This window comes from Schistosoma haematobium, chromosome ZW (genome assembly GCF_000699445.3).
Source record: "Schistosoma haematobium chromosome ZW, whole genome shotgun sequence".
Taxonomy (NCBI): Eukaryota; Metazoa; Platyhelminthes; class Trematoda; order Strigeidida; family Schistosomatidae; genus Schistosoma; species Schistosoma haematobium.
The window spans coordinates 47,720,367-47,745,507 of NC_067195.1; the positions used below are offsets into that span (position 1 = coordinate 47,720,367).

The following is a 25,141-nucleotide window of genomic DNA, read 5'->3' on the forward strand; positions in this document are numbered from 1 at the left end:
GCTGACTGAATGATTGTTCGTGAAACGTATATTTACTTAAATCATTTCATCAGTATGAAATCTAGCTAAAGCCAGAGATATTCAGGACTAGATCTATTCAAAGTCTTTCTTACTAGGTGAAACCAAATGAAGAACTAATAGGAGCATCGATACAGGTAACAGTTTTGAAACAGTCGCATACTATATATGTTTTATAAAATAAATAATAGAAAAACCTCGTTATGTGAAAATTAGCACTACAATTTAGTTATCAAACCATTATTCGATGAACAATAATAACTCATAATGCTTTTTAATTATATGAGTAAAACATCGAGCATTTGTGTAATGTCTACTATTTTGTCCTTTGTAATTGGACCTATAGCCTGACGACGTATAGGAAGAACACAAAACTACTGATTTGAATATCTTTGACCCTAGAATTCAATCAAAATGATATATGGATACATCATATTTTATATGATTTACTTACAGCTAAATTTATGTTAATTAAACTGTATAGTATTTAACATAGATTAATCAATAACTTACAGTATAGAGACATATACAATATCACACAATTAATTATCAATAACCAACTAATAAAACTAATTGACCAAGTCATATAATTAAATGTTACTGACAATCAGGTAGAATCAATTTCATCTGTCATTCATACTTCATTCAATTAAGTTAAAGTTAGACATATTTATTTTCCTTGAGGAATACGTTTGATTTATATTGCTTCTTGTATTCAAAATCGATGTATGTGGTTAAAAGAGAATGATATCATGCCATTAGAATAGAAGGCTCCATTTATATTACTGTTTAATTTATTTACCTTATATTATTAATTAGATTACTTTTAAAATATTTCAAGTTCCATAAGAAAAAGGAAGTTTACAAAAAAAGGTATTTTGCATTGTTTTATTTAATATCATTAAAGTATCAGAAAACAGTTTCAACCTTCATAATAGTAGTAAGAATTCTTTGTGATGTGTGATAATATAAAATGGTCGGTGCTCGATATCGTGAACCGACTAAACTTGGATATAATTGATGAATCTCAACTCACTAATGAAATACAATCATGTATGTTATGAAACATGTACAATCTAAGTTATATATGTAGTGAAACGGTAGTTACACATGGCTCATATTGAGGCGAGATTATTATTGATTGATTATTAGTGATTCACTAGCCTATTTCAGTCTATGATATGTTGATAAAATACAACTTTAATCATAATACTATACTTTATTTAGTGTTTTTTTCTTTGTTTTCTTTTAAAAAATAATTAAGGTTGTCTTGGTAAATCACAAGAAAAAAAAGAATTTTGTGTTGGAAACTGTAAAATAGTTGTGAATAAAGTCTCTAAATTTGATAAAGTTAATGAACGTTGTGTTAAGGAGAATTTTATTCGTCGTAAATGTCCCAGTAAGTGATTTATTTGATTGTTTTGTACGTATTATTTTTTGAGTTGTTACTGAACGAATAGTGTTGATTCTTCGAGATTTTACAATATAACACATTTATCATCTTGACTAATTACTCTGAATTGAAAATAATACTTTGGAGCGATCGCAAGTAAGCATCCATTCGACGTTCAGTTATATGACAAAAGAACTGTCTGGTTAATATTAGTAATTGATGAAAACTATCTTCAAAATGAATTGTCTGAAGAAACCTTTAGTTCCAATAGCTTGCATCTGTTTTTGAACTAAATTCTTAATATTTGTCTATTTGGTTATCAATTTAGGTACTGGATAGATCCTTATGTTAAACCATTAATTGTTGGAAACTAGAGTTCATTATCTTTTTCTGTTATTTACAACTTAAATATCATCATAAGGATTTGAGTAAAAAATAAAACAATGGTTGACTTTTTTCTTTTTACTAGAATGTCCAAAACCACATATACTTGAAGGTACTTGTGATACTACCGGTACATGTCTCAAAACAAATCGTCATATCAGTTATACTATCAAAAATTGTCAATGTCAACCTGTAGAACATATTCGTCATGAACGCTGTTGTTGTCCAGCATCAAAAAAATTAGGCAGCAGATGTGTTGAAGATAAAGGAGTCATTGAAAATAAAAATATTTATTATCAGTTAGTTTAAAGTATTTTTTTATAGCACTTTATTTTTCAGTCATAGTAAATCCGTATACCTGCAGAAATAGTCTATGTTTACACATCATAATGAGGTTTCTGTAGTTTCGATTTCATCCTTATGATCTGTATTTTAGAAAAAACATATTCAAGTTAACTTTAAAAATAGATTGGTTTTGTGATGATGGAGAAGATTTGTAGCTCAAGTGGATGATTTTGATGGGTTTTTGTTCTCTGAGCTGGATGGTTTGGTCGTGGAGCTTTAATCGTACTTCCAAAGGCTCCACGACCAAACCGTCCAGCTCAGAAAACAAAAATCCATCAAAAAGATTAGTTTTGTATTTGTTTAAAAACATAGAAAAGAATAAAACAAGTAAATCTGAAAGTGATCGAAACATTTCTAGAGTACAACATTTAATTGATATTGACATTAATAAACGTTTGAAGTAAGTTGTTTATATGACTTTAAAAGTAAGGAGAAATCATTTTAGAATGATTACCATTGAAATCTTGAAGTTGAACATTTGATTAAACAATGCTGCTATGAAAAAAGATTAACATAAATATTTAACTGAACGTTAAATTCACTTGGTATTTTTTACTTGAATACTCCTATTGATTTTTAGGACTGACGTTGATCAGTCTCTCATTGACATATGTGCGTCCTGTGTGGATTGCCTTGATATTGCCTTGAGTCACAAGCTTTATAAGCAAAGATGAATATTGGGTAGTAGAAAAATCCAGGACGTGCGTTTCGCCCTATTTGGGACTCGTCAGCTGGTGTACCTGCATCTGAGTTTGTGTTCACCCTGGGACTCGAACCCAGTACCGTGAATTTAATCTTCACCCCATTGCACAAGCAAGTGGCTATCAGGACTCAGTAGCTAAGTGGATAACGCGATGGCATTTGAAGAGAACATCAACTCTGAGATACAGGTACATCCAGTTGACGTGTCCCGAATGGGGCGAAACGTACGTCCTGAATTTTTCTGCTATCCAATATCCATCATTGCTTATAATTTAATTTAATGAGTTTAGAATATCTGTTTATAAGAGATTTCTAATTTAACCGTTTGCGAAATAGTTTTATTCTTGCGTAAGATAGAAAAAGTTGATAAAGAAAATTAAAACTAACAGTAGAAATCTATGAACAAACTTGTTGTGTATAAAATCAACTATTAAGTGATATTAAATCACAAACAGGGCTTAAAACCTAGCGCTAGTTTTAAGGCATCAAAACATCCAACTACTTGAGTAAATTTCATCAGAAAATATAAAAGCCTTCATTGTTTCATCATACATATTTTTCTTTTATAATGAGTAGTATGACCATTATCATTTAAAAAGATAAGATCATTCATTTATCATTATGTTTATAAGATGTCTTTCCTGTAGTTACCGAAAATAATCATTAATTATATGTATTTTGTTACTGACAAAATAGATTAGAAAATGGTCAGTGTATAAAACGTGAAACTATTGAAGAGAAACAAATTATATGCCCTAAAACAATTCAATTAAATCAATCCGAAAATAGTCAATATTGTGATCCCAATTCATGTCAACAAATAGTAACAACATATCAATGGAATAGAATAGGATGTAAATGTATTCAACAAATAATCACCATTCCAAAATTATGCTGTTGTACAAATCGTATACCTAGAATTAAAAAAATCTGTTCACCAGATGGAAGTTATAAATCAGTAAGTAGAAGTTTATAGACTATTTTATAAAATTGATTCGTATAAGTTTTACATTTGATAAGTTTGTCTATTTATTTTAAACATGCAACAAGAGTTGGTGTCGGAATATGTTGATAAAATATGATCAGTAAAGGGTTGTAGAGATTATTCAGTTTTTGATTGAGATCATGAATCGATTAATGTTAAAACACCATTGAAAACCTGGAAGCACTAGATGGCCATTTCGTCTTATTGTGGGACTCCTCAGAAGTGATTTACAGATTACAAAAGTATGAACTATTTTTTCATTGATTTTTGAGTTCTGAAGAAAAATTGTGTTATGATTAGATTGTGCTAAGAATGTATTTATAAATATTACATTTTACACTTTTGGAATACTGTCAGTACGACGGTGATATTTAAGGAAAATTATCCAAGAATCTTGTTTGTTTGTTTTCTTGCTAAAAGAATGAAAGTTTGTAAATTACCAACAGTTTCTTGATCCCTTCATTGATTTATTCTAAAACTGTCTAGATTTGACTCATTCAGACAATAGAGTTTTAAAATAATCAAATAACTAATCTACCATGTTTTATCGAAACATCTCGGTAACATATTTCTGATAAAGTTCATCTTAAAACACTTCATTATATTATGATGATAGCAGTAGACAATCTGACTATTACTTAACGATACATTAAAGTCGTTTATACTTTGATGCTTAGATAGTAATATAAACGATCATCAACGTTTCAAAACTGTTATATCTAGAGCTTAGATTCCTAATATGCCTACTTATAACGTGAACACTCGAACGTTGGAACCTTCCAAGTCGCAAATGAGAACACAGAAGATAAGCGAAGGGAATGCTATTTCGAACAGTGTCATTTATAGTACAAAACTCTCAGGTATTTATAGTTTTTAGTAAAAACGAAATCATTATTATAATTTTCAAATCCCCATCAGGGTGGCATTAGCATTTGTCCAATAGGGAAGCTACACGTAAGGATTCAGGAATGTTTTTCCAAGACATGATTGAATGGAATATCTTCGGCTCTTTCTGAGCATCTTAGAGCTTCTTCGAGTTCACCCGTAGACCTTCCTCACAAAAACAAATGTAAACATGTTTCCTAAATAATCTCATTATCTAAATAAAGGAACGTTACGTTACTCTACAAATGGTACAATGAAGAGAAATAGTACATTTTAAAAAATATTTAATCGTATTTATATTGAAACAAATAATAAAGTGACTATTTTCTTCGCCTATTAATATCCATCTGTAGCGCAATTAAAAATTGTTGAATATAGTTAATATAAATTTATAGTTATCAGCACAGGAGTTGTGGAGATTATTAAGTTTTTTATTGAGATCATGAACCAATTGATATTAGACCACTATTGAAAACCTCGAATCACTGGATGGCCACTTAGTGGTATTGTGGGACTCCTCAGTAGTGAGCATCCACGATCCTGCTCGCGATATTCGAATCCAATTCAATTACTTAGTAAATTATTGAATGGACTAAAAAGTTTGAGAAATGTTCGAAACCAAAAAATTGAAGGTAGGACCAAATAGTGAATAGTTCCAATGTAATATTTCAAGTAGGCAAATGAAGGTCATTATAAATGAGAATCAGATTTTAATGTCTTTTATTTATTCACTTTTCGATAATCTAACTTTAATCTTTCATCATATAATGGTATATTTAATATTTAATCTCTAGTATTTTTTTGTATAATTTCTAGTTCGACTAATCGTTTGTTTGTTAGTTTAGTTTTGTCTATACGTAGTAACTAACTGCACTTGAAGAATTGTAAATGTATTCACAAATCATAGAAAGTTATTACCATAAACGATATAATTTGTTATCTTTTATGATCTGATAATTTCGATATTAAATAGCTTAATAGTAAACTTTTAAAAGTTTGAAAGTTTGGATATTTTTACTTGAATAATTATCTTTTGTAATCAAAATTATTTATATGCTTCATTATTGATTAATTCCACAGATTGTACAACTTTGGAAATTACATAATGGACAATGTGTTAAAACAAATGTCGTTAAGAATCTACCACCACCTGTATGTAAACCACAAGATGTAACACTGATAGGTCCGTGTGATAAAACAACTGGGAAACAACCAATATTAATTACACGATCCATAATTGAAGAATGTGAATGCAAAGTGGTGTACAGAGAGAAACGTGATCGAATATGTGGTACGTAGTATTGTATAAAATATATGTTGCATTATTCTGTAAGTGAGCTACATTTATTCATACATATTGAATTTTAGAACATTTTCATAATATAAAGAAGGAAGACTAATGCTGAGACAAAAGCAAGATTATAGACTGTTTCCAAATCAACTAACTAGTTTTTTGTCACTGTAATGGAACTGAAAACATCGACTTCCAGTTGTCAAAATGATAACAAAACATTGAACACTGTAGTCTTGTGAAGTTCTTTTTAACGAAGCTGGTTATTTCTTTAGATAAGACCTCTTTTGAAATATAGCCTATGATCCTAACAATGCCCTTAATGAAAAGTGTTCGAGCCAGTAATTTATCGATTTGTAGTATGGGTACTTTAAGCTTAAGTGGATTGTGTTGGGAAGATTCAGAAAATCCCTTGAAGAAAGCCGAAAAGCGCTCTGAAAACGCTGAGAAACGTCTTATCCAATCAGCACTCAGTAGAAGTTTTGCCAGAAATATCTAGAAAGTGATAAGTCGCATGTCGCGTTTCTGATTGAATGATTATGTATACCGCTGCTATGTTCAGTAGCGTTCCGGAAACCCAAGGCCATCAAAAATGCTAGAAATACCCTAGATTTTTTATACATGAACGAACCTTGCTGTGACGCGTTTCTTTTTTATTTCACGCCTTTTCTCTTGTGTTCATTTAGCCAGGGTGTTACTAGAGAGCTTAGGAAACCAAATCTAGCGTTTAATTAGAAGATTTATCAGATTGGCTTCAGAAGACCCCGTCACAATAATAAAACAGTCGAGGTATTTACGAACTGGTTTAAGCGAAATCCAAAATTTTTTTATTATTCAAGCTTCACGCTTCAAGTTACATATCTTTTACTTTGGAATTGAAATACCAGTAGTTTCAACCCTGGTACAACTTAACTTTACTACTTTTATGCACCTAATCCAGACTCTTTATTGTTGATATTATTCTTTGTTTTTGGCTGTTTCTGACAAATACTTTTTATATTTCTCTTATAGCCTGTCAATCTCCAAAGGTTCATGTAAAGCCGTGTGATCCAAATACATGTCTTCAACAAATCACTATAACAAAATGGGCAATTGAAGAGAAAGATAGAAAATGTCATCGGTTACATCCTGATATTAGAATGCGTCCATGTTGTTGTCGACGGGAAGTTAATAAAGATAATTTATTTAAAAAATGTATTCCTACTAATGGACAAACAGAAATTACAAATCGTACATATTATTTTAATCCACATAAAGAATTATGTGAATTTAAAGATGTAAAGACATTTATTAATCTTGGTGAGTTAAAATATTGAATATCAGTAGAGATATTTCTAACTAAATGAGAGTTAACTAGTCCATAAGTGTGCTAGTAAATTTATACTGATTATCGCTCTTCCAAGTATTATGTATACAACTACTAATGAAGTAAAACGGTCAATAGACGGATGATAACATAACCATACAGAAAACCTGTGTGAAATTAAAGTTAAATGAAGAGTAATCAACACAGTGTTTTAATAGTTTATCATTGAAACAGATAAATAGTCGAATGAACTTATCTGATAACTTTGAAGTAAATAAGATAGAACTGTAGTCAACAAGAACACGAGTGGAGACAATCGAACGTTCTTGACGTGAAATTACAGTGCATCTCACTAAAGTCTGAGAACCATATGGTGAATAGTTAACTTGCAAAATATCAATCCATCGTCTCAAACTTGACTGTTCCGTTTGCAAATATCAGTTCATTGTCTCAGATTTCATTGTTCATGCATTTCCGTACTAATTGCGTTCCATTTCCATTCTTTCTTTATTGATCTTCTGCTGAAATACATTCTATGCCTGACCACCGTTATATACTACCTATATGGATATAAGTAACTCACACCACAGAACTAATCATTAACAAGTAAACAATGATTCATAAACTTAATTGTCTGTTGATTAAGCAACAAACTATTATAGTCAAAGAGTAAACCAATAAAAATTATGATAATAGCTATACATAAATTGAAATAGAGTCGGCATTTTGTGAAATATTTCATTAAAGCCCAAAGGAATTTATACTAGTACGTGCATTATCATCTGTACAAGATACACTGTGCAAATATACTGTGAAAAATTCAGATTTAAAATCAACTTATTAAAATGATAGCAGTAATAATACTTTTCCTCCACTATATTCGACGCAGATTGTAGCATACCATTTTATAATTAATTAATGACAATATTTCAATAAAATCAGTAGCATAGTTGATATCTCAGTGCTTAGAGTCTTAGAATATTAGTCCCTTGCAAAACAAATGACTGCATGAATACAACATCATTTTCATGTGAAAAAATGAAGCTGAAATCACTCATTAAGCAATAATACCGTTTTATAATTAGGCATCATTTACAGACACAAACTAATAAAATGTAAGATTCTTTATTTGTTAACAATAGGTGGTTCACCTGTTTCATAAGGTTGTGACGTATTCTTGGTTACATTTTCTGAATCTAAACAACATTGACATTTGAAATTTCTGGGATTGTAAACTAATTATATGACATTATCCTTTCTTTCAGTTTGCCCAAATGAAATAAATGTTGTTAAAGGTAGTTGTAATTTAGTCACAGGAATTGCTTTGGATAGTATAACATCATGGAAAACATTAACATCACAATGCAAATGCGCTAAAAGAACAACTTTCCAGAAACGTATATGCTGTGAGTGATTTAATTACTGTTTAAAAGATAATAAAATAGTATGGGATTATGACAATTTCTCTCTTAACACTGATAATTCCAATCCTGCACCTTGATTGTATAATTATCTACATAATCTTAATGAAAATAATGCGAAAGTGTTCAGTGATTAACGTCTGTGTAGTGCAAACTACCAATTGTATAGATTACAAATTTTCTATTTCATTTGTCAGTCGAGAGTGATTGATGACTGAAATGAGAATCTACGAATTAACCGTTACACATTTCAAAGAAAATCTTTCTAGTAATTTGATAATTTAATAGATAATGGTTTTTATTTTTAAGTGAAAAGTCACGAAGAAAATTGTTATGTAATCAGACTTCATAGTTATTTATCAATCTGTCTGTATTAAGTATGGAACATACATTTTAAATGAATTTAAAGACTATTTAATTTAGAATAATAACTAAATCCATATTCATACATTTCGTAGTTTACTTTTTTAAGGAAACTATATTGCTTAGGGAAGATTTCTCACCTGTTTCATCTGTTAACTGTGAATGGAAATTCATTCAATTTTTCCTTCAATAACAAATCAAGAATAATAAACTATAGTTAAAAAATTTACATATTAGGTTCACTGGTTAAAGTATTAATGGAACTCTTTTACATAGTATTATTCCATTCACTTGATGTTGTCTTACTTGTATCTTCCCATTGTTATTCAGGACTACAATTGATCAGTTTCATATTGGCATATGGGGATCAGGTGCGGAATGAATCGATATTACCTTAAGTCACAAGCTTTTTAAACAAAGATGGATAGTGGCTAGCAGTGAAATCCAGTTTGACGCGCGTTTCATCCTATTTGGAACTCGTCAGCTGGATTTATCTACCTGAGTTCGAGTCCCGGAGCAAAAGTTAACTCAGCCAGTTGACGAGTCCCATGTAGGACGAAACGCGAGTCAAACTGGATTCCACTGCTAGCCACTATCCATCTTAGTATTAATCCATGTTTATCATTTCTTTATTATAATGAACCATACTTAACTTATATTGGTTTGGTAGAGATCTATATTAGCTTTTCTTTCTTTTAAAAAAAATTAGACTCAACTGAAGAAGTAATAAAGTTCATTTAACGGTGGATTTTATATTCATAGTTTTTCATTACAGCCTTGAAGAACCGTATTCTTAGTTAGTTATTAGTGGAAATTCGGCCGTTTATTTAATGATGTTAATGGGACTTTTACAGTATTAAATAGGTTTCAATAGTATGTAACATTAATTGATGAACTAACTAGAATAAAGAAATCTTGAACTAAAAGTTCAACTGACATTTTAAGTACATTTTTACGTATATTTTAACTGTAACTATTATGTACACAGAAAGAAAACTTCATACTCAGGTCCATTTGTAAATAGTTTTATGTTGTAATATTTTCTTTAAACTTTTTTATAGCTTGTAAGCATTTGGACAGAAAAGTGAAAAATCCTGTCTGCTCTAAGCAAAATAATATGTTATTACAAAAGAAGATAGTTCATGAACTTCAAAATGAAATATGTCAACCTAAAGTAATTTGGATGAAGAAATCTGTGGGTAGGTCATGATTATTTAAATAAATGTGAATGACATGACAAAATAATGGTAAACACAACAGGCAATCTTCATTGTAGTTATCATTCAAATGATGTTGATAAATCCAATCTGACAGTAAATTTTATTAAAATTTATCAAACAACAAGAGACTGAAAGAAGATATAACCTATGGTGAAATCTAGGATAAATAAATCAACTTTGTTTTTTTGAAGTTGAAATGCATACGATACAGGAACTCGTCCATACACCTCCATAATAGTCAACCTCTGGAACCATGATAAGGTCGCAAAAATTCTTCCAGTCTCAACCACATTGCTCCTATATTATTTGTATGCACTCCGGTGGTGGGGTCTACAAAATTTCACTTGTTGACGATGACACGATACACGTGATCAAGTCTATGTAAACATCGATATGCTCTCCAGGCATCTGTATATACTGTGGTTCCCGGCTACACATACTCTCGTATAGTTGGTATTATGGTTGTAGCTTATCGGTTTCTAACGCTCTGGAAGTGTCATTTTTTGGATGATCTATCGTGTATACCAAGGGCCTGTTAAGTATATTTATGGAAACCCTACTTACCCAGTCTTCTTTAACACTTCGTGCTCTATTGAATTTATGTTTTCTAACAACCGTCCCGTCTATATCTATGATTCTCCCACCTCCTTCAAATGATTCACGAAAGTATGTGATTTTTATGTCACATATATCTCGACAATACTCATGCCATTGAACTGCCGAAGCTTCAGTAACATCTGCAAAGGTTGCAATCGGTGTTATTGGTACTTTTATTATCCAGTTTGCAACAATTATCGTAATCTGTCTTAGTCTCAATCGGGAATGAGAGAAAAAAGTTCCCGTTCTAAAACACGTTTTCCTCTAACATATAATACATAGGAATACAACATCATCACGATAGTCTGCACAGGGTCCGTTGTAGCCGTTTAACTATAACATCCTCTTTGAAATCCGCTGTAAAAAGATCGTACGTTATCAATGGATATTAAAATAGGTTGTAGAGATTATTAAGTTTTTGATTGAGCTCATGAGCCGATTGATGTTAGGTCACCACTGAAGACCTGGGAGTACTGGACGGCCATTTATTCGTATTGTGGGACTCCTCAATAGTGTGCATCCACGATTCCGCCCGCGAAATCCAAACTCAGGGTCTTCGGTCTCACCTGTGAAGGCTTAACCTCTAGGCCGATGAGCCGGCATCGAACGGTGTTAATTTCCACCCTCTTATAAATGTTTCTCAGGCTCAAGCATCACTTCATCATTGCACTATCATATCTTTGATTCTTACTTATATAATAATGTTCAATATACTCTGTATTTTTGATAGTGTATCTAGTTATTTATTAAAATTATTTCTCCAATATTTTCTCCCAGTTTGTCCAAGTCAAAAAAATGTCGATGTAAAATGTGATCCCGCCACATGTAATCAATTAACTACCATAAGTTGGTTTACTAAAATTGGATGTAAATGTGAGAAACAACAAAAATATATTCAAGGAAAATGTTGTTGTCCTAAACCGGTTGAATATCGTGAATGCCGACGTAAGGGGAGTTTGTTAATTATTAAAAAAGTAACATATCAATTGGATGAATATAAAGGAAAATGTGTTCGTCAAATAGATCAGTTACACAAGAATGTCGGTAAGTAGTTTAATTACAAGAAAAAAATACCATCATTTGGAAATAATTTTAAAATTATTTGTATGAGTATTTAGTTGTACAGTTTGTGAGGTTAGTTCTTGTCACGATTGAACGTCTCATGAAAACAAAGAGCCAATCAAGTAAAAACTGGATAGTTGTTTCATAATTGTTTTCTTTTGGTCCTCATAATGACTTCAGTTTGTCTTTTATCGATTAATTAAGGCTATTGATCTACTACGTACTAGATAGAATGAAATAACCATCTATAAAGATGTATTTTAGGTTACATGGTAGACAAAATAAAAATAATTAGCAATAACTAGCTAAATGTGTTGATGGTTAACAGTGAAGTGCAATTATTCACGTTGACTTCAAATGATAATGATAACACACTAGGTGTACTCATAAACCTGATAAAATATCCAAAATTAAAGATTTCTTATTTCCTTAAAAATGTGGCAAGTCGAATTAGAAGTAGTATACTTGGTAAATGTTTTATTATCACTTTAACTAGTTTCGAGGAATTTTGTGATCTTCATGCTGGTATAATTCAACTGAAGAAATTGAATCCTGTTATTGAAATTGTATTTCGCTCTTCGGATAGGTGTTCGGCCACCTAACAACTAAGGTAGAGAAATCATCATCTCTATATTTTTAATGCATTATACTAAGTATTCATAGAGTTTGTCTTAAAGATTACGGTAAAGTATATATGTTATGATGTAGAAGTACATTGATAATCTTGCATGATACTTGGTGGTTTCTAGTTTATTTATTCATACTGCTTTAGCCTATTGTTCTAGCGATTGCCTATTATCAAATATTCACTAAGTTTATATCTTAATAGTCCTGTTCTCTTCCTGTTCAGTTACCTAGTTGTGTTAAGTTTTACATAAATGATAAGGCTGATGGAATGACGTAATTGTAATATGATTGCATCATTTCATTATTACTATCATTACTGTTATTGTTATTATTATTATTATCAGTATTGGTAGTGATGTTTAATCAACTGATATGGATACTGAGACTTTATTGAAGATGCCTATAACAAGGATTGTTCAGAGAATATCATTTCTTACAAGATATGAAATATGTTTAATTGGTGAATAACAAATAATATGACACTGATATCAATCAGGGCATTCTAACTGTAATCGCTAACATCAGGTTTAATTAGTTAAATGGACGGTTACAATAGCAGGGATTTCTCACCACTGAATTTTTCCTTTTCTTTGATTATTAACTCTCCATTTTTTTCAAATATTTTATCAGTATGTAGTGTCCATGGTGCACGATTTATTAAACGTGTATGTGATAAACAAACTTGTTATCTTGCTACAATTTTGTTGAAAACTGTCCTTCAAAACTGTCAATGTCATAGAATGACGAAAAAAATTATTCATCGAAATATACGATGTTGTTGTCCAAATCCAAGACTCCAAGAAAAATGTCATGAAAATTATGGTATTCTATCACGAATTATGTATCGTTATGAATTATTCAAAAAACAATGTATCACTAGAAAGTTTGTTGATGAGAACAAAGTTGGTAAGTTTCTGAAGATGATGACCAATAAATTAAATTATAATAGATTTAAATGTTGGACAAAGCAATAAACTTGGTAAAACCAAATAACAATCATTGTAATAGAAATGGATTCAATTGTTCATCATCTTATTCTCTAATAACAAAATAATTGTGATAATTTTTGGTTTAAGCTGACCTATAAATTCCTAGGGGAGAAATAATATATAACTTAGACAAATATGCTTAGTAAATGGTAAAATGGTTGGATGTGTAGGAAATGTAGATAGTTGATAAATATACAAATGATACAATAGTTATTCCGTTTCTGATCTTATATAAAATTACATATTCATTTTATATGTTGGAAATTGAGAGATGTCCATATTTTGCCTACCATAAGACATTTTAATGACTTTGACATTCCTGGGATATTGTGATGATTTATTTTGTATTTGAAAAGATTCTTTCATATTTCCTGCTTTTTGTTTACCTATGAGGAGACGAAAATTCGTCGAGGTCATTTGAAAGATCGCATAATTTAGGATAAAATACGTATCCTTAAATTTATAGCTAATGTGTTTCACAATGTGCAATATATGTTCAATATCTAGCTTTAAATCGTTCAATGAATCCTGAATCTTAGAGGATAATTTTCACTGAAAATTTAACTTCAAGTCCTTATTTTTTACTTTATTTGCTTTTCTTATTCATTAAGTTGGAATTTGATACAGCAGCGTGCTTACAGAAGACACATGTAGATAGTTTCAGATAATAAAATGAACAGTTTGTTGTGAGAATCACAGTCTTATATGCAACACTGATGCACCGAAATGAACTGGGAAGTGCTAGGTATAGCATTTTTACTAATCACTGAAAAAAAAAACTATCCTCAAAGATCAATTTTATTATTTTACTTAATAATGACTGCCAAACTTATTCGTTCTTGCATGTTTGCTAAAGGTACAGTGCAGTTTCATTCTACTTTTCTTAAAAACTTTTCACACTAGATTCATTAGTTGTATGCTTTTCTGATATTTATATGTAGTTCATCTTTATCACATCTGTATCTTCAACTTTAGAAATAACGAGAAAAAATTTCTTACCTTTATCCGAATCAGTATCATGTTTTAGGGTAAGAACTAATAACAACTAACTTACTACTTTTATGGTATACGGAATTTTATTAATCTTAAAGCAACGAAGGAGTGCTGACAGTGTGCAATTTAAGGTGATCATGAAATCATAAGATATTTAGGTTTCAAAGTTGATGAAAGTCATAAATGGCTAGTTTGTTGTGTCTAATACTATGTCAAGCCTAGACGAACTATTCTAGCTCTCAACACAGAAGTTCATTCGTTCTTCTTAAATCATATTTTGACCTTGTCAATTATTCGCCTATTAACCTCGACTGCTTTTAAATGAGCGTATGTACGTATATTACCTACCCTATGCATTACGTGCCTGTAGCTTATTTTTGTCTGACTATAAATATAGAGTCATGTTTTATCAAATTGAGTTGGCTCACTCTCTTTTTCTGCTCCGCTCCACTCTACTTCCCCGCTTCTCATTCTGAATGTCTGTTTGAATAAACCAGTGCTTAAAACAAATTAATCCGACGCAACCTGTATTTGTTTTCTCATTACTGTCGTAACATAAACGGGTATAAACTAGGTAATATATGAAGTTAAATTGCAGATTTATCGTCCTAGTATCATCATACAATTAAATCGAAGTCAAATACTGAGCCACCAAAAGTCAGATTACCCTCTCTTCCAAAAAAACTAACAAATATTGGCTACTATTCAGTGTAAATATTTACATAACTTTATCATTAGGTTCGGAAATATTTCAAGATTATTTTCTTATAATTAAAAATTTATTTCAAGAAACTAAAGGGTTAGTAATTTTTACTTTGGTTATTTTTGTCTAACTGTTAGTATGCCCTGAAGAAAAAATTAACCGAGGTCAATGTGATGTGAATACAAAAATAAGACCAGTTCAAAGACGTTTCTATAATTTAATTGGTTGTAAATGTCAACTGAAAATTGAATCTACAATGGAACCATGCAGTAAGTTGATGCTTTATGGTAAAAATATTTCTCTTTTTTGTTATTATAAGAAATAAAACTTTTTACTTGACAGATGATGTACGTACCACATTCATTCAAAATTTCTCAACAATATGAAAGAAATGGTCATTGGTTTGTGACCTTTTCAACGCAACTACTAGGGAGAATCCACTTGAAAAAGTTGGGCAAAGCTCTTTTCCTTCATTTGAAAGTATGTTTCAACTTGTACTAAAATTAAGTTAAACTGCATTAAACTGACAATGGTGTAGAAATCAGATACTTTTGAATCTTATTTTTCAGATACATATTTTTGGAAAAAAAATGATATAATATGTCCATTAACTATGAAATCAGTTTTTTCTATTATTATCATTAGAAGACCCCTTTTTAACCAACTTAATTTTTGGAATTTCAGCATGTCCATTACCGGTATTACATAAGGAGAATTGTACTGCAGGAAAGCTTTCTCGTAAAGTATGGCGTATTATTTATATCCTTAGAAAGAATGATGAATCTGGAAAAGTGGCATGTGAACAAGAAAAGGAATATTTATATGAAGAACCTTGTCGTAAGTAAACAGTTGATGTTTAATTATTGATGAAAAACTAACAATTTATCTAATACTTGACCACACTAATGACTGGAGGGAAAACTTAATAGGTCTCATTTGTTCCATAAAGGTATTCACAACAAATTCTTTACGTGCGTTGATTCTGAAATCACGATTATTATTGCTCTTCAGTGATTATGTGTTTTTATTCGTCATTTGTCTCCTTCGTGTTCATGGAAAGTTAACTGGGTTGAGTCTATCTGTTTCTAAAACATAAAACAACGACTGGTTTATGAAAACTCTAGTCAAAGAAGAGGTTTATCAATACTTGTACCCTTAATTTTTGTCGACATTTTGAGTTGATTAGTGTATAATCAATCACTGAAACTACAACGTAAATAATTATTTCTCAAGAATGAACAACAGCATTTGTTCAACTGTTTGAGGTTACGAAATGATCTGATTTAAATAATAAAGTCTATGACAACATAATACTAATATTAGCTGTTCTAGCCCAATTTAACTCATTGAAACCATCCATTTAACATCATTTGTGGATTCGTATTTCCATTTATCAAAGTACAGTAGAGTTCATAGTTTAATAATTAGAAATTAAACCACTTGTCTAAAAGTGATCAATAAGAGATACTCAGTTCTACAATTGGATGATCATTAAGTAGTGCTTTCCTAGTACGTTTAATGTCGATCTAATTCTATAGATCAAGTTGCAATGTGACCACTAGTCATATCGCGTCCACTATGTTGAGATAATCACTTCTATATGTTTACTTCATATATACTAATATCAAATTTAGTAGTCTAAATTCTGCCATTTTTTTATTAATAATGTTAATATTATACCATCAGGCTGCCGAAAACCCAAATTTACAAGAAAATGTCAAAACGGAAATAAAATACTCATGAAACATGTAGAATATCTTGTGGAAAGAAACGATAAACGATTCTGTTCTGTACGTCACTACATAAAGAGGATTCCAGTTAATTGTCGAGTAAATGCTGTACGAATGAAAAAGGAACCTTGCCAAAATAGTTTGAAACGTACTACTTTCATGCATGAGATTCTGGATAAGCAAACGTGTGAATGCCGAAGTCAAGTGAAAGTTGAATTTGAGAAATGTGGTAAGCATATTGTTTTTTTCACCCTAGTTTGATTTTATGTAAAGTCTGTGGATACACCTGAGTAAAATACCTTAAATTGATTTTTTGACAGTAGATACTCAAAATTTCTGTGCTGTCTACTGTGAAGAATTTGTTGTAAAAGTCAGTTTAATCTATAAGCAAATCATATGGATGAATTTTCAGTGTTTTATTATTATAGTGATATAACGGTCTAATTCATAGGAAACGAATTAACCTTAGAATCTTGAAGTTTGCAGTCACAAGAATCAGTAATGGAAAAGGACAGTTAATGTTGACATATTTTGATAATTAAATCTGATTGTAAACCTCCTCATACTCAAGGACGTTACTTAAACCGTTAGATAAACTCATTCTAACATAGAGTAGTTCGTAGTTATTCTTTGATACCAATCATATACAAGGTTACTTAATTGCAAGGGAGATGGATTTTGTTCATAGTATCATCTCTGCATTTCGAGAAAAATGATGTTTCATGAGATACGATAAGTACTAGTTCCAGCTTTGCTTCTCATTGAATAATATTGGTCATGTATGCACTTTTCCTTTTTCTGAATTGCTGTCATATTACATAAAGAGCAATGAGTAATCTTATTCTATGTTCGTAATTCTGGATCGTAAACTAGTTTGCGAAGCAACTGAATACTTTCGGACGGGTGCTTAATTTAAATGAAAATAGAAATGAATGAAGAATTATTGCTCATCACTGATTATAATTGAGATGAGTGAATAACAATATAAAGATTTAATCAGTGTATGCATAAACTGTGTGATGTATCTTTCGAAAATACTCTTATGATCCAAGAGATAATACAAGTTCTGATCATTATTATTCAAATTAAGTCATTGTCTGTCATCAGTCAGAAAACTTAAAATTAATTGATGCGCATTTCTGAATCATTTTTTAAATAGATTGTGACAAAGATAATCGCATCAATGAATTTTGTCAAAATGGTGTTCGAGTTGTGAATAAAGAAATTAACGTCTTCAGTCAATCACAAGGACGTTGCGTGAAATCGATTGTACGTAGCGTACGTCCTGTAGGTAAGTCGATTCACTTCTTTACTTAGTTATAAAATGTTCTTTGATAATGACATTGGAGATGAACTGTATCGATCTCGGGTAAGCTACTTACAAATTACCCGCCCAACCTTTCAACTTTTCTCATATATGACAGTTATTTCAAAGTGAAACATGGTCATGAGCTTAGATCATAATTCCTATGACCGAACTTTCAAATGAATAACTCTAACAATAAGAAAAAATTAAAATTGAGGTATTTTTACTACATAAATACTAGAATATTCCTTAGTCTAGTGAAATAGGCGTTCAGTTTTAAAATCAGAATGTGTGCCTAATCAAATTATCTGGTCGACGTACACGGTTTTTTTGTTTACTAATATCGACTTTTCCACATTTTCAAAATTCCATTATTTGTCCTTCACATTCTTGTCTGTCGACATAAGTAACATATCACAGACATATTTAAATGCCATTCTACAGATGACCAATTATTCTGCTCTTAAATATTTTTATTAGTGAAAATATTGAAAATAAATGATGTAATGAAATGTTTCCACATTCAGTTCCATTCTCTCTTGTCTAAACGGTTGAATTAGTGTTGAATTACCAAACTATTAAATCAAAATCTCCTTTCGAAAATTCCTTTTTAGTATGTTCAACCAAGCATCAAGTTATTAAATCTAGTGGATGCGTTATTGAACGTTCAGATGGAATTTATTACTCTGAAGAAATACGTTGGGAACAAGCAGTTAATTGTAAATGTGTCATTAAACGTCGTCAGATATTACGTTTATGTGCATGTCCCAAACCAACAATTAAAACACAGTGTTTAGATACAGTAAATTTAGCGACTTATAAGAATACATTCATAAATATTGGAGGTCAATGTATACCAGATCAACAAGTAATCACTACTGAAACACGTAAGTTTAAAACATAGAGTTCAAAGATTTCATGGGTTTGATAAAAGTTAATTAAATGAGTTTCAGATCAAGTAAAGTATTATGTATTCCTCTTTACAGTTCAAAAAATCCTCATGGAACATTCAAAAACGGAATATTTGAAGGAACAATTGTTTTTAATAACTTCATCAGGCTCTAAAATCATAAATCCATAATTATTATAATACTTCACAAAGGCCGAAATAAAGCATGCGCTAATGAATTTGACAGTGTTTTGTGTTAAAAATGATGAACGTTTGCATCTGTTACTTTAAAATTGTGTTATTTGTAAATTAGAAAGTTTATTTAATAAAGGTTGGAATGATTCTCATTTAAGTGTCAAGCCATAATCAATATTATAGTAATATGACAAAAAGAAGGGGTTTTGTAAAGATTTTAGAAATTTCACTAGTTGAAATCACGAGTCAGTTGAAGCAAGACCACCATGGAAAACTTGGAAGCACTAGACGGCCGGTTCGTCCTAGTATGGGAATTCTCAGCAGTGCGCAGCTAGACATTAACACCGTTGGATGCCGGCCCAGTGGTCTAATGGTTAAGCGCACGCGCACGAGACTGATAGGTCCTGGGTTCGAATCTCGTGGATGCGCACTGCTGAGGAGTCCCATGCTAGGACGAAATGGCCGTCCAGTGCTTCCAGGTTTCTCATGGTGGTCTAGCTTCAACTGACTGATGATTTCAACTAGTAATATAACGAAATAAAAAAACGTGTGAATGAAATCCATAGTAGGAGAATTTCGTCTATTCAGTTGAGGTATTAATGGTAATACCGATATGTGAATATAATATGTAATAAGAGAAGTATTACCAAGGGAATTACGATAAAAAAGAATTCATGTGAATTGTAAAAGATCAATGTATAAATCAAATACACTTTATTTTCGAATATTCCTTTTTGTTTGAAAATTTTATCAAATCATGTTTATTGTTCACTGTGCAGTGTAACGAAAATTATCTTGAATTTCGTATGATCATAATCCTCTTGCTTAATGACATGTATCTGCTTTATTGAATTGAAGTTTGTATTACCTATTCTTCAGTTCAGTTATGTAAACAACAAAAACAGTTGAGAGATACTACATTTCGCTTTTAAATGGAACACTAAAGAATATTGTAAGGAAATATATTGGATTTAAAAATTAGTCTAAGCGGGAACTAACATGATAGTGACAGCGACTGTATAACAGTACTTTTTTTCTTTATTTTAAAGATCCTCCTTTTTCTTACTTAACTATGTCACTTTAATGTTTTTTTTTCAAGTTGAGCTTAACTCTGTAAATTTTCGTTTATAACTAGAATTCATTAGTAGTAATTAAATACTATACAGTGAACATAGATTTGAAAGGTTTAAATCGCTTCATGTTATTAATTTTGAATACAAGACAAATCAGGCAAAATAATACCGGGTGGGAATTAAATTATATATTCAGTTTATATTAGCAGAATGAGAATTTCTGGAGATTGTAGAATTCACGAGTCAATCTAAGATAGACTACCATCGGGAACCTGGAAGCACTGGACGGCTGTTTCGTCCTAGTATAGGACTCCTCGGTTGTTCGCATCCATGATCCCGGACGCTGGACTCAAACACAGGACATTCGGTCTCGTTTGCGAACCTTAAACCCCTAGACTACTGAACCGGTATCTGACAGTGTTAATGTCTAACTTCAATGGATCTATGATCTTGCACAATCCTTCATCTATTCCATTAGGTTGAATTATTTCCAGCATGAATCTCTTGTTTTTATTTCATGTTACAGGGAATAATATATTTAGAGAGGATTAACTAGTTTTTGTTACACGAATTGAATGAATCCAAGTATATACATTATTAACATTGTTTAGCTAAAGTTAATCGCTCCATAAATTAAATAGAAACGTGTATTATTCGAGTGATGCCAAATTAGATCGTATTTTGGATGATCTGATTTATAAGGAGAGTGTACTTCAATATTATATAAATTAGTTCGTTTTAACTTACTAAAACTGTTTAGTGCGTTGTAAAACAACGATAAACTCTTAACTATTTGCTTGCTTCATTTGTAAATGAAATAATTTTATTTTTTTGTAACAATCTTTTGTTTACAATTATATCAACAGGTTGTCAAGAGAAAGCCCAAATAATTGGTAAATCAACATGTGAAAAACAACCGTTAGATAAATTTGATTTAAGTAGACCTCCTTGTTTAGAAACATTGAAAATAAGTGTACCGACCATAGTGAATTGTCAGTGTCAGTTAAAAATCATACAAATTCAACGTCGATGTTGTACAAGTCAGCCAAAAGTAAAACAGATATGTGATCCATTTAAAGGTCGATGGATGAAAGCAGTTGAAAATTATGTACTCGCTTCTGGATCGGTAAGTTAATAAATGTTGGATGTACTAAAAATGTAATAATTTATATAAAATATGTACCAAACTTCAAACAAAATATAAGTATTGCTTATTAAACTACTCACGCCTGTTATCCCTCGTGGTAGCAGAATTCTCCAACCAACTCTGTCCTGGACATTCTTTTCCAGTTCTTCCCAGTTGCTATTCTTATTTTGGATGTTTGTTTCCGATTTTCGACACACTGTATTCTTTGGCCTTCCTTGCTTTCGTTTCCCTTCAGGATTCCAATTTGAGGCTCGCATCATGATGCAGTCTGATGATTCCCGCATTTTATATCCTATCCACCTCAGTCGTCTTTTCCTAATTTCTTCTTCAGCTAGAAGTTGGTTTGTTCTCTGCTATGGTAGGTTTTTGCTGAAAATATCCGGCCAACGGACATTGAGTGTCTTGCATGTACAATTGTTTATAAATACTTTCAGCTTTTTGGTGATGGTTGTAGTGTGGTGTATGCTGATTCTGTCAACAGACAACAGTGATCAGAAGTGAAATGCCAGTCAAAAGAATGTTGCGAAGATTAAACTAAAGAAAACAGAAAAGAATTGCAAATTGGGAGAATCATAAGAGATGTAAAGGACTATTGATGAAAGATTTGCAAATGAAGTACTCAATATATGGTTTTCACATTTTATGAAAAAAACTATAATTTTTCATTAAATGATAAATTGGTATTGTTTTGTATTATAACCTAGCTTACAAGCTTCATAAAAGAGATTGTTGACGTCTAATTGGTTACTTTCTTTCAAGTAAATTTAAATTCCTCACTTATGATGCACTATCATCACTGATAAATAGTTTAATAGCAATAGTTACTTTGATTACTTGAACTGTAACTAGATCCCTGCATAGTCAGATAAGCAGTCCAAAAAGTAAGTGAATATATACTTATCAATGAGGTATTGAACTTATAATATTCATATAGAATGTGCAAAGTGAATCATCAAATTAACAGATGTCTTTATCTAACAGTTTACAAATGTTTAAGTCATAGGTTCATCAAAATACGGCATCTATATCACCGCCTCCATTCTTTAAAACATATTGATTACATATATAATAGTAAAAGAGGTGAGTAGTTGTTGTTGTTTTGTTTCATGAAATTGTCTTATCGAATGAAGTGATTTGTGGAGATTTTTGTATGGTTTACTAGTAACTAGCATGATAGACTGACGTTAAGTTATGAACATTTGAAGGCCAGTAAAGATTAAAAGCTGAAATTGTGAAATGAGCTAGGTTGAGATTAAGCTGGAGAATTTTCGAAGACACCAGATGAGGATCGTACAATCTTAAAAATTATTCAAAATCTGAAAATTTTAAATAAAGAGAACTTACCTAGTATTCAAATAATTTCATACTACCCGAGAGACTTGTATGTTCCGAATTAGATCTTCGTGTACATTCGGAATGGCATCATACTAGTCGTTATAAACCAGTAAATGTTCGCTGTTCAATGCTCCATGTTTTCCAGTCGTCCTCTGTTCGACAATAAACTATCATATGCTTGTTTGTTTTTACCTAATCAAATTGCAGATATTATTTAAAAGAGATGATTTGGTTATTTATGATCAAATTCAAAAGGTGACTAGTGAACAACAAGATCAAACTGTTGTTTGTCCACAGTCTGTAAGTTATGAAAACTGTGACAGGAAAACCGGTTTATTAACCAGAGTCAAAACATACTATAAACGGATTGGATGTAAATGTAAACCAATTAAAGAAATTATAAGAGGAAAATGTGGTAAGCTTAACACAATATTGTATGAAATTTGTTTGATTTTAATTGTGAATGGATTCAATGGATATTTCTTACTTTTGTCTTATCAGAAATTATTACATTTTCTAGCACATTATACCCTTTTCGTGTCGAGATGTAAAGCATCTAGTTGTTAGTAGTTGACATCGGAATTCATCACAATAGTTTTTATTTATTTCTCGTCTATCAGTCATTTATACTGGTGCCTAAATGAAAGCCGATACCTGTAACTTCATACATCAGAGTATAATTCAATCTTTTGTAACTTTATAACGCGATTAATCCGCCAATACAATTATACAATCTCAGCGCTGTGCCAAACCAATGACATTCGGCCGGTATGAGCAGCCTAGCGTCCTTATTGGTCCTTTGTTCACCTAGCCCGTCCAGTTGAGTCCAGAACGCCAACAACAGCTCCTACTATGCGAATCGTTTATTTCAAAACATACTTGGTTTATATATCAGCCAAACAGATGGCATCACACCATAAAATAAGAAATAACATTTATACAAGATCAACCCAAAATGTGGCTGTGAACGTGGGAGACTGTAATCAATAAACTGAACATAACTTAAGAACAGTAAATCGAATAATAATAACCTATAAATCAAAATGAAGCTTATAATAAGGGAAATATAGACATACATAATATAGTGATTGCACAGTTATACAATAGGAATACATATATAATATTAGTCCATGAGTAATTCTCAGAAGTTACTCTTCGCTGGGATATAACACAATCAACTTCTGAGATCAGAATTGAAGGATCACTGATTACTTCTGTTTTTCATTTATATTGTTGATTGATCATATGTTGTCTGATAAATAACTTATTCATACTATCTTGGTAAACCATTTTGCTTTCATTCCCTTGTCTAATAAACTATTCAAGTAGTCATAGATTTTAAGGTTGTGATTAACGCACCGGTTTCTTAAGAAATTTTCATTCCAGTCATCTAAACTATGTTAGAACTATATCAGTATGCCTAATCAGATGTAACACTCAACAATTACATTTTCTAATCTACATTTATTCAGTTACGTAATAAAGAAATACAAATCAATTTGATTTATTTAAATACTACTGAAATTAGCAAAATCTTATACTGAATAACTGGTAAAAAATCTGATTGAAAATTCTAAACATTTATTCATTATTTCTGTTTTTAAAGTACTTCATGATGTATATTAGTTTGTTAGTGTGCTGAATATAGAGCTTGTTATTCATATTCACTCACAAAGTAATTATTATCATTAGTGTTAGTGGCTTTATTCAATATAATATTTTTGGTACAATATAGAATTCTCAGCACAAAATATTTTAACAAATTTCCTTTTGTTATTTTTTGATCAATCCTTGCGATAAATATTGAGTAGTCGCAAGTTATATGTTGACAGTTCAGAAATCGACATGTGAATAATGTATATTCTTTTCGATGCATATTGCCAACAACCACGATGTCTTTGATAAGGCTCTTTTGTAACTTGTATAGTGAAATGTCGTAAACTTTTCACAAACGCACCTGAATGGGTTATGAGACTAATAAGCATGATGTGTCAAAACAAACAAGAAAACAGATAACTTGTTGAAATATTCAGAGAGCAGAAGCAGATAGCCCAGATATTCAAGCGGGCCGCCTGTGATAATTATTCCATGATCACAGACTAGTATTTTTGTCTGTACTGCACAAAGCTTTTGTTATTCATCAGATTAATCTCAGTTATTATTCGTAGAAAATATTATCCAT

At 31.1% G+C, this 25,141-nt stretch overlaps 1 protein-coding gene across 1 annotated transcript in view; it reads left to right on the forward strand.

Annotated features, from left to right (window-relative positions):
- The window catches only part of MS3_00010406 (uncharacterized protein), a gene marked incomplete at both ends in the record, with an annotated part of 131,979 nt that overhangs the window by 42,834 nt on the left and 64,004 nt on the right, over positions 1-25,141 (forward strand). The window contains 16 exons of the mRNA XM_051218773.1: positions 1,283-1,417; positions 1,881-2,094; positions 3,539-3,800; positions 5,793-6,003; positions 7,015-7,302; positions 8,575-8,715; positions 10,155-10,292; positions 11,688-11,954; positions 13,230-13,505; positions 15,422-15,553; positions 15,969-16,121; positions 16,971-17,243; positions 18,174-18,305; positions 18,935-19,207; positions 21,344-21,603; positions 23,167-23,374. Coding sequence (XP_051071661.1) covers positions 1,283-1,417; positions 1,881-2,094; positions 3,539-3,800; positions 5,793-6,003; positions 7,015-7,302; positions 8,575-8,715; positions 10,155-10,292; positions 11,688-11,954; positions 13,230-13,505; positions 15,422-15,553; positions 15,969-16,121; positions 16,971-17,243; positions 18,174-18,305; positions 18,935-19,207; positions 21,344-21,603; positions 23,167-23,374 — 3,363 coding nt within the window. The remainder of the gene's footprint in view (positions 1-1,282; positions 1,418-1,880; positions 2,095-3,538; positions 3,801-5,792; positions 6,004-7,014; positions 7,303-8,574; positions 8,716-10,154; positions 10,293-11,687; positions 11,955-13,229; positions 13,506-15,421; positions 15,554-15,968; positions 16,122-16,970; positions 17,244-18,173; positions 18,306-18,934; positions 19,208-21,343; positions 21,604-23,166; positions 23,375-25,141) is intronic.